The 12,794-nt window shown below is 48.3% G+C and overlaps 1 protein-coding gene across 2 annotated transcripts in view; it reads left to right on the forward strand.

Moving 5' to 3' along the window:
- The window catches only part of AP2B1 (adaptor related protein complex 2 subunit beta 1), a 57,227-nt gene that overhangs the window by 12,699 nt on the left and 31,734 nt on the right, over positions 1 to 12,794 (forward strand). For both annotated transcript variants that reach the window (XM_053366936.1, XM_053366935.1), the window contains exons 6-12: positions 4,456 to 4,646; positions 5,725 to 5,946; positions 7,803 to 7,923; positions 8,990 to 9,085; positions 9,328 to 9,443; positions 10,219 to 10,384; positions 12,349 to 12,447. In XM_053366936.1, the coding sequence (XP_053222911.1) occupies positions 4,456 to 4,646; positions 5,725 to 5,946; positions 7,803 to 7,923; positions 8,990 to 9,085; positions 9,328 to 9,443; positions 10,219 to 10,384; positions 12,349 to 12,447 (1,011 nt within the window). The remainder of the gene's footprint in view (positions 1 to 4,455; positions 4,647 to 5,724; positions 5,947 to 7,802; positions 7,924 to 8,989; positions 9,086 to 9,327; positions 9,444 to 10,218; positions 10,385 to 12,348; positions 12,448 to 12,794) is intronic.

The raw sequence follows: 12,794 nt of genomic DNA on the forward strand, positions 1-12,794 counted from the left end.
TGAATTTGATCTTCTGGCTTTTCCTGAGACAATGGCTCCGAAAGTGTCTGACTTTGCTGCCCTCACATTTTGCTGGAAGCTGCTGCTTCTCTCCCCCCGGCCAGCCCTTTGCTAGGAAATTAGATGCCTTTCTGGCTTTTGAAAGGCAGCATTCCAAGCTGGTTCTGTTCAGACTTCCTCCCATGAATATTGATAGTTTCTCAGAGACGCAGTGTTCTCGCCAAAGCAACTGTCTCCTTATGTTGGGGAGTGTAAAAAGAATGCCTTTTCTATGTCTTAAGTCTTTATTTAACTGTCACCAGGTTAAAATAGCCTTATTTATATACAACCCCCGAAATGCCAAGACAAAAATCCTACAGCAGAAAGGTGAAAATCTGGGTTGTGGTCCTGTGGGGAAACAAATTTGGGGCATTGCGAAAGACGGAAGCATCCTATTAAAGCTGAGAACGTGGACGTTTTGCAGGTTGAGTGCAGGGGATCCAGTCATTTTGCTGAAAGCAGCAGTGTGCTATAGCGGTTAGAGTGATGGAATCAGAAGAGGCCCAAATTTTCTCTCAGCTTTAAAGTTTACGAGGTAACCTTAGGTCTGTCTGTCTCTGTCTGCCTATCTTAGCCTTGCCTACCTCACAAGAGTGTTCTGAGGGAAATTAATTTAATGAATAACAACAGCAACAATAATATACCAGCACCTTGAAAAGGTGAAGCTTGTGAAGTAAGCACAGATTGACTGTTAAAACCTGGGGATTTGTGTCTCCCCATTGGCTGAACTGCAGTGATGTCACAGAAGCCCCAGGGGAATGAGAGCTGGCCAGAGAGAGGCGAGAGTGTTCTTTATCTAGGGTTTTCGAGCATCCAAAGCCTATTGCAACCTCATCCTATTGGAATCCCTGAAACGGCCTTGTGAATTGGGCCAGTATTATTATTTCCCATGTTGTGCGTGAGAAATGACACAGTTTGCCAGAAGCGAAATGTGCTTTAGGGGAGGGCGTGTGTGTTCTGATTGGTAGCCCATTCTGCTATCCGCTGTGCCACACCAGCTTCCAAGAGAAAAAGGAGAAGGCCTCGGGTTGCACCCCTCATGCGGAGAACAAACGACATAGCAGCAGGAAGGCTGGGAAGCCCCAGGGGGTCGGTGGAGGCCCCTGGTCCTGTGGCCGATGGGCTGTGATATAACCCAAGTCTTCCTTGTCAGAGTCTGCAACTGGTTCCCAAAAGCCGGATGCACCTTGGGCTGTTTCTCCTGTAGCTGTGGAAGATGAGCCACAAGGGGGCAGCACTGGACTGCTCCCACAAGGCAGGAGATGCAGTTTTGTTTTAGCTGGAGGGGGCCTTAAGGGGGGGCCAGCAGTGCAATTCCAGGGACTTCCTTGTTTGACTTTCTTTGATGATGGGCCAGTTCCCCTTGCACTTCCAGTTTAAAGGATTAGACAGAAAAAATAAAACGGCTAGCACATTTGCAGAGCTAAGCAGGGTCCGATAATAGTTTCAGATTGGATGGGGGACTGCATGCTGAGATTTCTGCATTGTGGGGGGCTGCCCTTGATAACCCTCGGGGTCCCTTCCAGCTCTACAGCTCTGTGACTCTTTGATGGTTGGCTGCTGGCTACGATGGCAGCACTCTGCCTAAACAGTTTGAGGAAGCCATGCTTCAGAATACCAGTTGCTGGAAAACGCAGGAGGGGAGAGGGCTGCCGCGCTCAGGTCTTGCTTGCTACTGTGAGAACAGGATGCTGGACTAGGTGGGCCATTGGCCTCATCCAGCAGGCTCTTCCTATGTCCTTATCTCTCTGCCCGAGATCCTGAATTGTTGCCGGTCAGAGTGATCATGCTGGACCAAGCAGACCAGAAGGCCTGGCTTGTTTCAAAACAGATTCCTAGGTCCTACCGGAAATAGATCACTTGTGGCTATTCCTCCCACTTTGGGTGTGGGCATGTTCTGAAATCTGAGGAAATGGAGATGGCTGCCTGGTCGGGGAGGGGAGTTATACCTGACCTCCTCTCCCCTCTGGTACAAAGACGCAGTGTGGTGAGTCCCTAGGTAGCCGTGGGCAGGCTGTTGAACCCGCCCCGTCCCTGTTCCCCCACCTGCAGATCTGCTGCAGAACAAAACAGTCAAACGCACTCCCTTAACCTTTCACTTCTGCCGCTCTTATTTTTAACACCAAATGAAAGCAGCTCTATGCAAGGGGTCCATTGTCTGGCATGTTCTGTTCTTCTTGCTGCTGTGATCTTTTCTCTCTCCCCCCCCCCCTTTCCCAGAATCATTTCGACATTCTTTGTTGACTGCCACATTATTATTTTTTTAAGTGAAAACCTTTACATTTCCACCCTCCTGCTTTTCTTTTCCTTCCCTGCTCTAAAAAAAAGAAGCAAAACTGATGCCAAAAAACAGCATGGCTCCAAATCCAGAAGAGCTAGTGTGGGCCTCTTTCCAGATATTGTTGGATTCCAGATCCCATCCATTCTGGCAAGCATCAGGGCGCAGCGATGGCACCAGCAGGTTCTGAACAAAAGCATTTTCTGAGATCTCATTGGAAAAGGATTCACTCCCCCCTTCCCTGGCTTGCCTCTTCTGAATTTGTAGATTCGGATGGAGATCTGGTCTGGCATCTTTTGACTGCTCCCTGGGCCGCAATCGCTAAGCTTTGGAAGACTTTTGAGCTCAAATAATCTGGGCTATTTTAGTATCCTAAGACTTGGCACATCTCGAAAAAGAACTTCACATGAGCGAAAACATTTTGTGGGCCAAAGAGCTTGAGATGACTTCTTTGCCACTTGGCCTCATTTCATTTCATCTGCAAATATAGCGGAGAGCTGCTGCCAGTCAGTGTAGACAGCGCTGCGCTAGATGGAGCCCATGGTCTGACTTGGTACGAGGCAGCTTCCTACGTTCCCATTATGCAGAAACATGAGGACTAGCGTCACACTTCATTTTCAGAGGAAGGACCATAGCTCAGGGGCTTTGCAGGCCCTGGGGTCCAGTCCCTGGTGGCATCTGCAGAGAGGCTGGGAAAGACTCCCTCCCTGGCACCCTGGAGAAGGGCTGCCTGGCAGCATAGATGCTGAGATGGACAGGCTCTGTCTAAGGCAGCAGAAGGGTGATTATGTGCTGCTCAGCACCGGAGAGCCAACCTCACCTTTATTTGCCACCCTCTCCCTAACCATCTTTCCTCCTCCACCTCCTGGTGCTGCCTCCATCCACCTCCTTCCCTTCCTGGCACTTAACAGGCTGCTGAGTCTAAGATTCAGGGCCTCTAAATGGCAGGCGCATTCCCCTCCATTAGCCACATTCCACACTTGGTTTAATTTCCAATTAGCCTTGGATAATAACAAAAGTAATCTAATTGCTCTTCCTCCTGGTGTCCCGGATCCCCTCCTGCTTTCCCCGTCTATCACATTTTCCCCTTCTCTGCTTGATGGAGAGAGACAGGCTTCTTTCTCCCTCCTCTCCCTTCCACCCCCCACCCCCTTGTTCATTAAGTCATTTTATTCACTGCTGAATTGGCAGTGAAGGATCGTTCACGTCCCCAGTTTCTCTCTCACTCACAAACCCACGTCGCTCTGAGCTGGCACTCTTTGGAATTAAAAAATGACAATGCTTCGGGAGCCAAGAATGCTGCTCCTTCCACATGTTTGGGGCTAATTTTTATTTTTATTTTTAAAGAAAGGTTCTGGGGCTCAAGCCCACTTTTTTTTGGCCAAGATTTTTTTTAATTGTATTTTATGTTATAATGCATATAAAACAGACAGGACTGTTATATAGCAACAGAAGAAAATTAACAGATAAAAAAATGAAACCGTAAAGGGGGCATGTAGAATAAGCACAGTTCCATATGGGTTAAGTAACAAAGCCCAAATAGTGAAAGGAAAAAAATGGAGAACAAATGTTGCCTTTGCATAAAGGAAGAATATTTGTGTTATTTGAACATTGAGGATTGTTCCAGATTTGCCAGGCTTGCAGCGAGGCTTGTATTGAAAACGTTGGTCCTTACAGCACCCCTGTGAGAGAGGTTTGGTCTGAGAGAGGCAGGGACTGGCCCAGCTCACCTAGTGAGTTGCATGGCGAGTGGGGATTTGAACCCTGGTCTCCCAGGTCCTGGTCTGACACTCTTTAACCATTACAGCGCCCTGAGTGGAACCACCTCTCTCTCTCTCTCTCTCTCTCTCTCTCTCTCTCTCTCTCTCTGCCACCCACATGAAATTAGGTTGAGGATCCTGTGAGATCATGTCGAGGGTCACAAATGGTCAGCCCCAATTCTACTCCCAGATAACTGTGGACTGGTTTTACTTGGAGTTTTGCTGGTGTGCATAATTGCTTTGTATATGCTCAGAGACTATCTTGCTTCTTTATATAATTCCAAGCTTAGCCCTTTGGTTCTGCATTAAAACGCCCCCACAAAATCTCAGCCAAGATTTCGAAAGCCTGGATTGTTCCTTTCTCCTTCCCTCTTGCAGGTGGTGGCCAACGCTGTAGCTGCATTGTCCGAAATCAGTGAATCTCACCCGAACAGCAACCTGCTGGACCTGAACCCCCAGAACATCAATAAGCTGCTCACTGCTCTGAACGAGTGCACTGAGTGGGGACAGATCTTCATCTTGGACTGCCTCTCCAACTACAACCCAAAGGATGACCGCGAAGCCCAGAGGTAGGTGGGCCTCGGGTTGCAGACCCCTGTTCCTGGGCTCCACTTGCTTCCTCCTGGCTCAGCGGCTTCACATCTGTGGGCAGAGGCATGTGACGCCTCTAGAGTAATATGCATCTGACATGTGGAGCCCCTTGCTGCAGGATTCTTGTAACAGACACTGGGGAAAGCATGGAAATAGCCATGGGGGATGTCAGCAGCTGAAACGCAGTCTCTCACTTCATATGGCTTGCCTTTTAAAAGAAGAAAAGCAAAATAAAAATAAGATAATTAGCTTAAAGAAAGGAGAGGGAACCTCAGCAAATAAGGCTGCCAACATATTAAGGGGGTTCAAGTTCAGATTTCAAATCACCGTAAAAATTGTCCTGTCTACATCAATTTCACATTTTTGTTGGTGGTATCTGCTATAAATAATAATGGGATGTGAAACCTCTATAGCTCTGTAAACTTACAGGTTTCTTTTTTACAGTCTTTTTTATTGATTTTCAAAAATATAAACATACAACATAAAACAATTCCAAATCCAAATCTCAAGGTTACTCTGAATCTCCTGACTTACCCCCATCCCTTCCATGGGTCCTTTAGATTCTGTTTTCAACTGCATATCAATACCTCTCCATTTTTTTTCATCTTCCTAGGTTATCTATACATTCTTGTTACAAGTGTATTTAAAACCCTGCTAGTGTTTCGACCAGCTTACAACGATTTTGTATAGACATTATGAACATTTCCCCTTCTTTTTAAAATTTCCCGTCTTCTTGATTCCCGAGCTTCCCAGTTAATTTTGCCATTTCGGCATAGTCCATCAACTTGGTTTGCCAAACTTGCAGGCTTCGAAATGCAACTGTTGGTGTGCATTAAGGCAGGCTGCTAGAGGAGGCTGGCTGTGCAACAGGAAATGTCAGGGCTGTTGGTGCAACCCGGCACAAGAACCTTGCTGAATTCCTGCCTCTCCTCTTGCTGTCCCGCTAGCCCGACTTGTACACCCTTCAGGAACTTAACTTAGCACTATGTTGAGTTACTCCCAGCGTTTTCCGGGTGCATCCTGAATCTCGGCCCCCTTCCTGTCTCCCCCTGACAGCATCTGCGAGCGAGTCACTCCCCGCCTCTCTCATGCCAACTCCGCGGTGGTGCTGTCGGCCGTCAAGGTGCTGATGAAGTTCCTGGAGCTCCTCCCCAAGGATTCGGACTACTACAACATGCTGCTGAAGAAGCTGGCCCCGCCGCTGGTCACCCTGCTGTCCGGGGAGCCCGAGGTCCAGTATGTCGCCCTGAGGAACATCAACCTGATCGTGCAGAAAAGGTCAGAGGGGCAGCTTGGGGGAACTCTTCCACCTGGACGGCTGCCTCCCTTCTTTGTGGCCAATCAGTTACCGTATTTTTCGCTCTATAAGATGCACTTTTTTCCTCCTAAAAAGTAAGGGGAAATGTGAGTGCGTCTTATGGAGCAAATGGCGCTGCGCAGAGAGAGAGAGCTGCACAGTGCCCCTTCAGCGAAGTGGGAGGAGGAACGGAGCCCCTTCTGTTCCTCCTCCCGCTTGGCTGAAGGGGCGCTGCACAGAGAGGGAGAACTGCGCAGCGCCCCTTCAGCATAGCACCTCTCCTGGCTTCTGCCTTAGCCATGCACAGCCTCTTCAGGCAGGGGGAGCCTTCATCTCGCTGACCAGGAGAGGCTTGGATCGGCTATCCCAGAAGCCAGAACAGCCAGAGGCTATCCCAGAAGCCAGATCCCTCTTGCTGTTCTGGCTTCTGGGATTCAGAATTTTTTTCCTCGTTTTCCTCCTCCCAAAACTAGGTGCGCCTTATGGTCTGGTGCGTCTTATGGTGCAAAAAATACGGTAATTGCATTTCTAGCCCGCCTTATTACCCAAGGAGCTCTAGGTAGATCCATGGTTCTTTTTCCTCTCCTCCCAACAACCCTGTGAGGAAGGCTAGGCTGAGAAGCAGTGACTGACACCCTGCCCCTCCAAGGTCACACCCAGTGATCTTCATGTCCGAGTGGGGATTTAAATCATTTATCTTTCTCAAATAAAGCCTGATGGAGTGGCTCCCTCTTGATGACAGAGACATGCACGCATCCCAGCTTTTGGCAGTGGCTTTGCCTCTTTACGAGGAGTCGCTAAGCGGGTGGGGGCGGCTGTTCACACAGCCTGACGTCATCCCTGTTTAAAGCACCCGCTGCGTGTGAGATGTGTATTTTTAGGAGCCACCCTGTTTTTGTGATTGTAAGTTGTTTGAAATATATTATTTAAATGTTAGTATTTTTATTGAAAAAAATTCAATCACAAAGGAAAAAAGGGGGAAGGGGGGGAGAACAAAGAAAGAGAAATATATATATATATACAAAAATGCAACATAATATACTACCATACAGTCTTATATAGATTGATAAAGTGTTATTATCCTATTAGGTATGTGGATGTTAATAGCCTTCTGCATTCTGTATAAGCTCATTTCAAATGTTGTCATGTTGATCCAAACAAAGTCTACATCTGTAAGCAGTCCGTTCGTAAGTTGCAGGTGTTGTCATATTGTCAGTCCATTGATTAAAGGGTATCATATCTTTATTCTTTCAGTTCTTCAGTATCAGTCTCTTGGCCACCATTAGTGCACGAAGAATCCATTTTCATTGTCCCCTTGTTAATTTCCATACAATAGCTATACAGTTCACATGTAAAACATTGTGTTTTAAACAGTTGTAACCCATCCTGGGATAGGGACGTGGGTGGCGCTGTGGTCTAAACCGCTGAGCCTCGGGCTTGCCGATTGGAAGGTTGGCGGTTCAAATCCTCACAGCGGGGTGAGCTCCCGTTGCTCTGCCCCAGCTCCTGCCAACCTAGCAGTTTGAAAGCACATCAGTGCAAGTAGATAAACAGGTACCGCTGCGGCGGGAAGGCGTTTCTGTGCGCTTTAACACTTGTCTGGTGTCCAGGTATGCCAGAAGCAGTTTATTCATTCTGGCCACATGACCTGGAAAGCTGTCTGCGGACGGATCCCTTGGCCTGAAAAGTGAGATGAACACCACACCCCATAGTCGCCTTTGACTGGAATTAACTGTCCAGGGGTCCTTTACCTAACCCACCCTGGGACCTTGAGGTGAAGGGCAGGTGATAAGTTAATAACAACAATAATAAATTGTGCATGCATTCTCTTCCCCAGACCTGAAATCCTGAAGCAGGAGATCAAGGTGTTCTTTGTGAAGTACAACGACCCCATCTATGTCAAGCTCGAGAAACTGGACATCATGATCCGCCTGGCATCGCAGGCCAACATTGCTCAGGTCAGCTCTGGGGGGCCAGGGGACACCAGACTTGGTGTGTGTTTGTGTGTGTGTGTTCTACAGAATAGCAAACATGGGAAGCTGCAGTCTGCAATCAATATCATTACAAGATTGCTTCTCCACTAACCTTGCTAGGAACTACAGGCTTGCAACGTAAAACAACACAGCACACAAGGAAAAGGGACAGGGAGGGAAGAAGAAAAATCAACACTGGGCACCAATTCTTAAAAGGTGGTTCTTATGAGCGGGTGGCACAGTTCAGCGTAAGAGATGCCTGATGGAGCTGGGCTTTCGGCAAAGCTGATGGAGTGAGCCTTCTGTCTTTTGGAGTCTGAGGCAGTCTGGGTGCCCCCAGGTGACAAATGAGGAAGCGGAGTCCTGATGGATCTGGCCTGTCTTCCGCAGCCTTTGGCTTCTGCAAGGCCAGGGAGGCAGAGGCACTGCAGGGGACTCCTCCTCTGAGTCAGAGGATGGCGGCAGGGCTGCATCCTCTGACAGGGTGGGCTTGGAATGAGGTACCGGCAGAGCTGCCCATCCCAAGGAAGTAGCCTGAACAGAGTCTTCATAAAAGCCAGAGGCGGATTTAGGGCAGCGTGACTGGTTCCACCGCACTGGGCGCCAAGCCTAGGGGACGCCACAGAGCGTCATAACTATGATTAAGTGATCATTATCTACAGGGACACTGGTGGTGCTGTGGGTTAAACCACAGAGCCTAGGACTTGCTGATCAGAAGGTTGGGGGTTCGAATCCCCGCGACGGGGTGAGCTCCTGTTGCTCGGTCCCTGCTCCTGCCAACCTAGCAGTTCGAAAGCATGTCAAAGTGCAAGTAGATAGATACCGCTCCGGCGGAAAGGTAAACGGCGTTTCCGTGCGCTGCTCTGGTTCGCCAGAAGCGGCTTAGTCATGCCGGCCACATGACCCGGAAGCTGTACGCCGGCTCCCTGGGCCAATAAAGCGAGATGAGCGCCGCAACCCCAGAGTCGGCCGCGACTGGACCTAATGGTCAGGGGTCCCTTTACCTTTACCTTTTTATCATTACTACATCATCGTTGTCTGATTCCAACAGGTTCTGGCAGAGCTCAAGGAGTACGCCACAGAGGTGGATGTTGATTTCGTCCGCAAAGCAGTGCGGGCCATTGGACGCTGCGCTATCAAGGTGGAGGCAAGTGAACTGACCTCCCCCCTGTTTCTGCTTTGGTGTATAATGGGGACCTTCTGCATGCAGAGCAGGTGCTCTGCCACTGAACTATGACCTCTCCCCTGCGGAGAATCCCGTTCTGATTTCTATAATACCAGGCGGTGGGTGAGCTGCAGAGTTGTGGGTTGGATCCTGGCCAGCATTTGCACTGGGGCCTGGCCTCTGCTAGACCCTGACCTCCTCCTCTGTCCTGTCCCTCTTTGCAGCAATCGGCTGAGCGCTGCGTCAGCACCCTCCTGGACCTCATCCAGACCAAGGTCAACTACGTCGTCCAGGAAGCCATCGTGGTGATCCGGGACATCTTCCGCAAGTACCCCAATAAGTAAGCATGGCTCCCCACAGTCTACACCACTGCAGCAAAAAGCCCTGGGGCAGCTGATGCCGTTATTGATGTCCTAGCCGTGCTTAGGCGTGGGGGGGCTTCTAGGCTTCTCCCCCTCTCCTGGCAGAAATTCCCCTCTTCCGCTTTTGAAACAAACCCAATTGCTTATTACCGTTGAATTTAAAGCTGATTTTAGACACCTGGTTTAAATTGAGCCATGGTTAAGTGTTCTGTTTTTCTTTACTCAGTTTTTACCCTCCTTTTGAATTATGTGATTTTCTAGGTGATTTACAAGTTTTTAAAGACCTTAAGTACAACTTCTGGATGCTGAAAATAACTCTTAGTGGTTTGACAGCAGCAGTGAGGTTCAATCCTTGTTTTCAGAGTATGATCAGGACCACACAAAAAATGTTTTTACCTGCTTTAAAAAGGAGACAAATGGTGGGTCCAAGCAGACCTTCTGAGGAGGGGATGAGTGGCTGGGATCTCCGAAAAGACCCATCTCTTAGTGGATGGAAATCTTGCATCCTACATATGTTCACTTGAGCTGGGATTCACTCCCATATTTTAAAGCTATGCTGGTTGAAGATTCCTCCCAAATGGAGGAATGGGGACAGCTGACAGCGGGTGGCAGAGAAGAGGCAAGAGCGAGAGTTCTTAAATTTGAGGACTAGGAGCTTGAAAAGGTTGAGCCAGAGAATCGAAAATTTAGGATGCCACAGGAGTTGGCAACCGTAGAGAAAGCAAAGCGCTTAACTTTGCCTTGGTGAACCAGATACGAGAGCATCATTGCCACCCTGTGCGAGAACCTGGACTCTCTGGACGAGCCGGATGCCCGCGCGGCCATGATTTGGATCGTGGGCGAATATGCGGAGAGGATTGACAATGCGGACGAGCTCCTGGAGAGCTTTCTGGAGGGCTTCCATGATGAAAGCACCCAGGTAATATTTCCCTCTCCAGTCCTATGGTATCCTTTTTTGGGGGGAAAGGAAACTGTGTTAGAATGAAACGGACCATTTGTCTCTCTAGCTCTCTGATGCCTCTGCACTGTTTGGCATCAGCTGCCTGCTGGCCATAGTGGCTTTGCTCTGCCTCCACAGTCAGAGGCACCAGTGCCTCTAAATTCCAGTTGCAGAAGGGGAGAGGGCTCTTGTTCCGAGGTTTCCCAACAGTATGTTTCAGAACAGATGCTGGACTAGGTGTTCCTTTGATCCAGTAGGCTATTAGGATGTTTCCAGGGCTTCAGGTGGAATACATTCCCAGCCTTACATGGAGAAGCTGAGAATAGGACCTAAGACCTTCTGTATGCGGGTTAGGCACTCTAGGACTGAGCTGTGGACCCTCCTTTAAGCTGCCTTAGACCGAATCAGACCCTTGGTCCATCAGTGTTGTCTACACTGACTGGCAGTGGCTCTCCAGGGTTTCAGACAGGGAATCTTTCCCAGCCCTCCCTGGTGATGCCATGGGGGATCGAAAATGGGATCTTCTGCATTCAAGGCATCTGCCACTGAACTGTGTCCCCTCTCCAAAGCATGCTGCTTCGAAGGAGCAAACGGGGCCCTTGCATTTTAGTAACTGGGTGCAGCCCAAAGACTTGCCCACATTTCCATGTTTAAAAAAGGAATTTACTCTAACCAGCACCCACCTGAAGGCTCTCTAGAGCCATATTTAACAACTAATGAGTTTGGGATAATTACTCCAGGTCAAAAATTATTTTTAGATCAACTAAGTTGATGGGAAATAACTCAAGACACTATTTAGGAATTATTGAGCCATAGATCTACAGGACCAGATGAGTTCTGTGTGGATTATTGAAAGCACTTTTCAGAAAATCTTATTGCACACATACTGGATCTATTTAAGAATGTTTTTGCCTCTGGACAGATCCCAGAAAACCTGGAGGCAATCTAAAGTAATACTCATTCCTAAAAACCAAGCAAATACATTTAGCAGCTTGATTCCCATAGGGCAGTCACATTGCTTCGTGTAGATCACACTTTTTAAAAAAAACTACAGTTCTAGCAAATAGCCTCTAGATATTTATAGCACATTACATTGACCCAGACCAGTTCATTTTTCTGATGCAAAGGTTCATAGCAGACCTCATCAGAGAGTTACTTAATGCTATTCATTATTCCAGGTAAAATTAATCTGAATTAGATTCCTTTAAAGCCTTTGCTTGTATAGAAAATACATTTCTTTTGCAAGTAATTTTAACTCATGCCATTACACTTATTTAGAAGCCCTCTGCAGCTAAGATTAGGATAAATGGCTGATTCCAAATGTGCAAAATTGTCCAACAGGTACTAAACAGGGACTCAGTTTCTCCTCTTCACTTATTTGCTCTCACTTTGGAAAGTTTGGCAGTGATGCTGTGAGCTACTGTTGATATCAAAGGACTTACCGGAAAAAGGAAGGATCATTTAATTTAATTTTTGGGGTGATAAGTTATTTATGCTCTCTTACCCATTAGTTGCAGATCCTTATTTATAAAAAGAATTGCAAAAAATGGCAAAATGTTGCTGTGGGTCCTCACCTCTTAATAGCCACTTTCCTGTTCAGAGCTCAGCCTGCCAGTCTCATTCCTTCTCCCCCAGGAGGTTGTGGGCTGTAAGGAACAGACCTAGAAATGGTAGGGAGCAGGAGAAGCAGGCAGGGGAGTTTTCCGGCTCTGACCTGGGGAGATAGGGGGCTGGGAAGGAGGATAGTGAGGATTAGGGCAATACGGGTTAGGGTGGGGGAAAAGCAAGCAGAATGTTTGCTGAAAAAGGGAGCAGTCCAAGCCTCTTGGGTGCACCCTGGGAGGTGGGGAGAGGAAGGGGCTCCTTCTGGATCCATATAGCCATTTTTCGCCCAAGGAAGTCAGTGGGCTGCCTCTTAATTGCATTATCCTTCTTCGCTACAGGTGCAGCTCACCTTGCTGACTGCCATCGTCAAACTGTTTCTGAAGAAGCCGTCTGAGACTCAGGAGCTGGTCCAGCAGGTGTTGAGCCTGGCTACGCAGGTAAGCCTCTCGCTTGGGCATGTGTGGGACTCCATTTCCTACACGGGAAGAACAAAGAACTGCAGGGTTATTGAGTCAGGCTCAGGTGCAAAGAGGCCAAACAGTGGCTGGGATTCTTGTCAATGGTGATGCATCTAAGGGCCTACGAAACTCACACCTGGTTGCGTATGTTTTCCTGTGTTGTGTGGGCACAGGGCCTCCTGCCTTTGGATTTTGGTGTGTTGAGTCTGCACAGCAGGTTTTTATTTGAGATCACTTCCCATTCCTTCCAGACTCAGGGCTTTCTTGCCAAGAGTTTATAGATCGCTTGCACCGCTCAGCAAACGCCCGGTGTTACAAAGCCCACT

The sequence above is a fragment of the Podarcis raffonei genome, chromosome 15 (assembly GCF_027172205.1).
Source record: "Podarcis raffonei isolate rPodRaf1 chromosome 15, rPodRaf1.pri, whole genome shotgun sequence".
In the NCBI taxonomy this organism is placed as follows: Eukaryota; Metazoa; Chordata; class Lepidosauria; order Squamata; family Lacertidae; genus Podarcis; species Podarcis raffonei.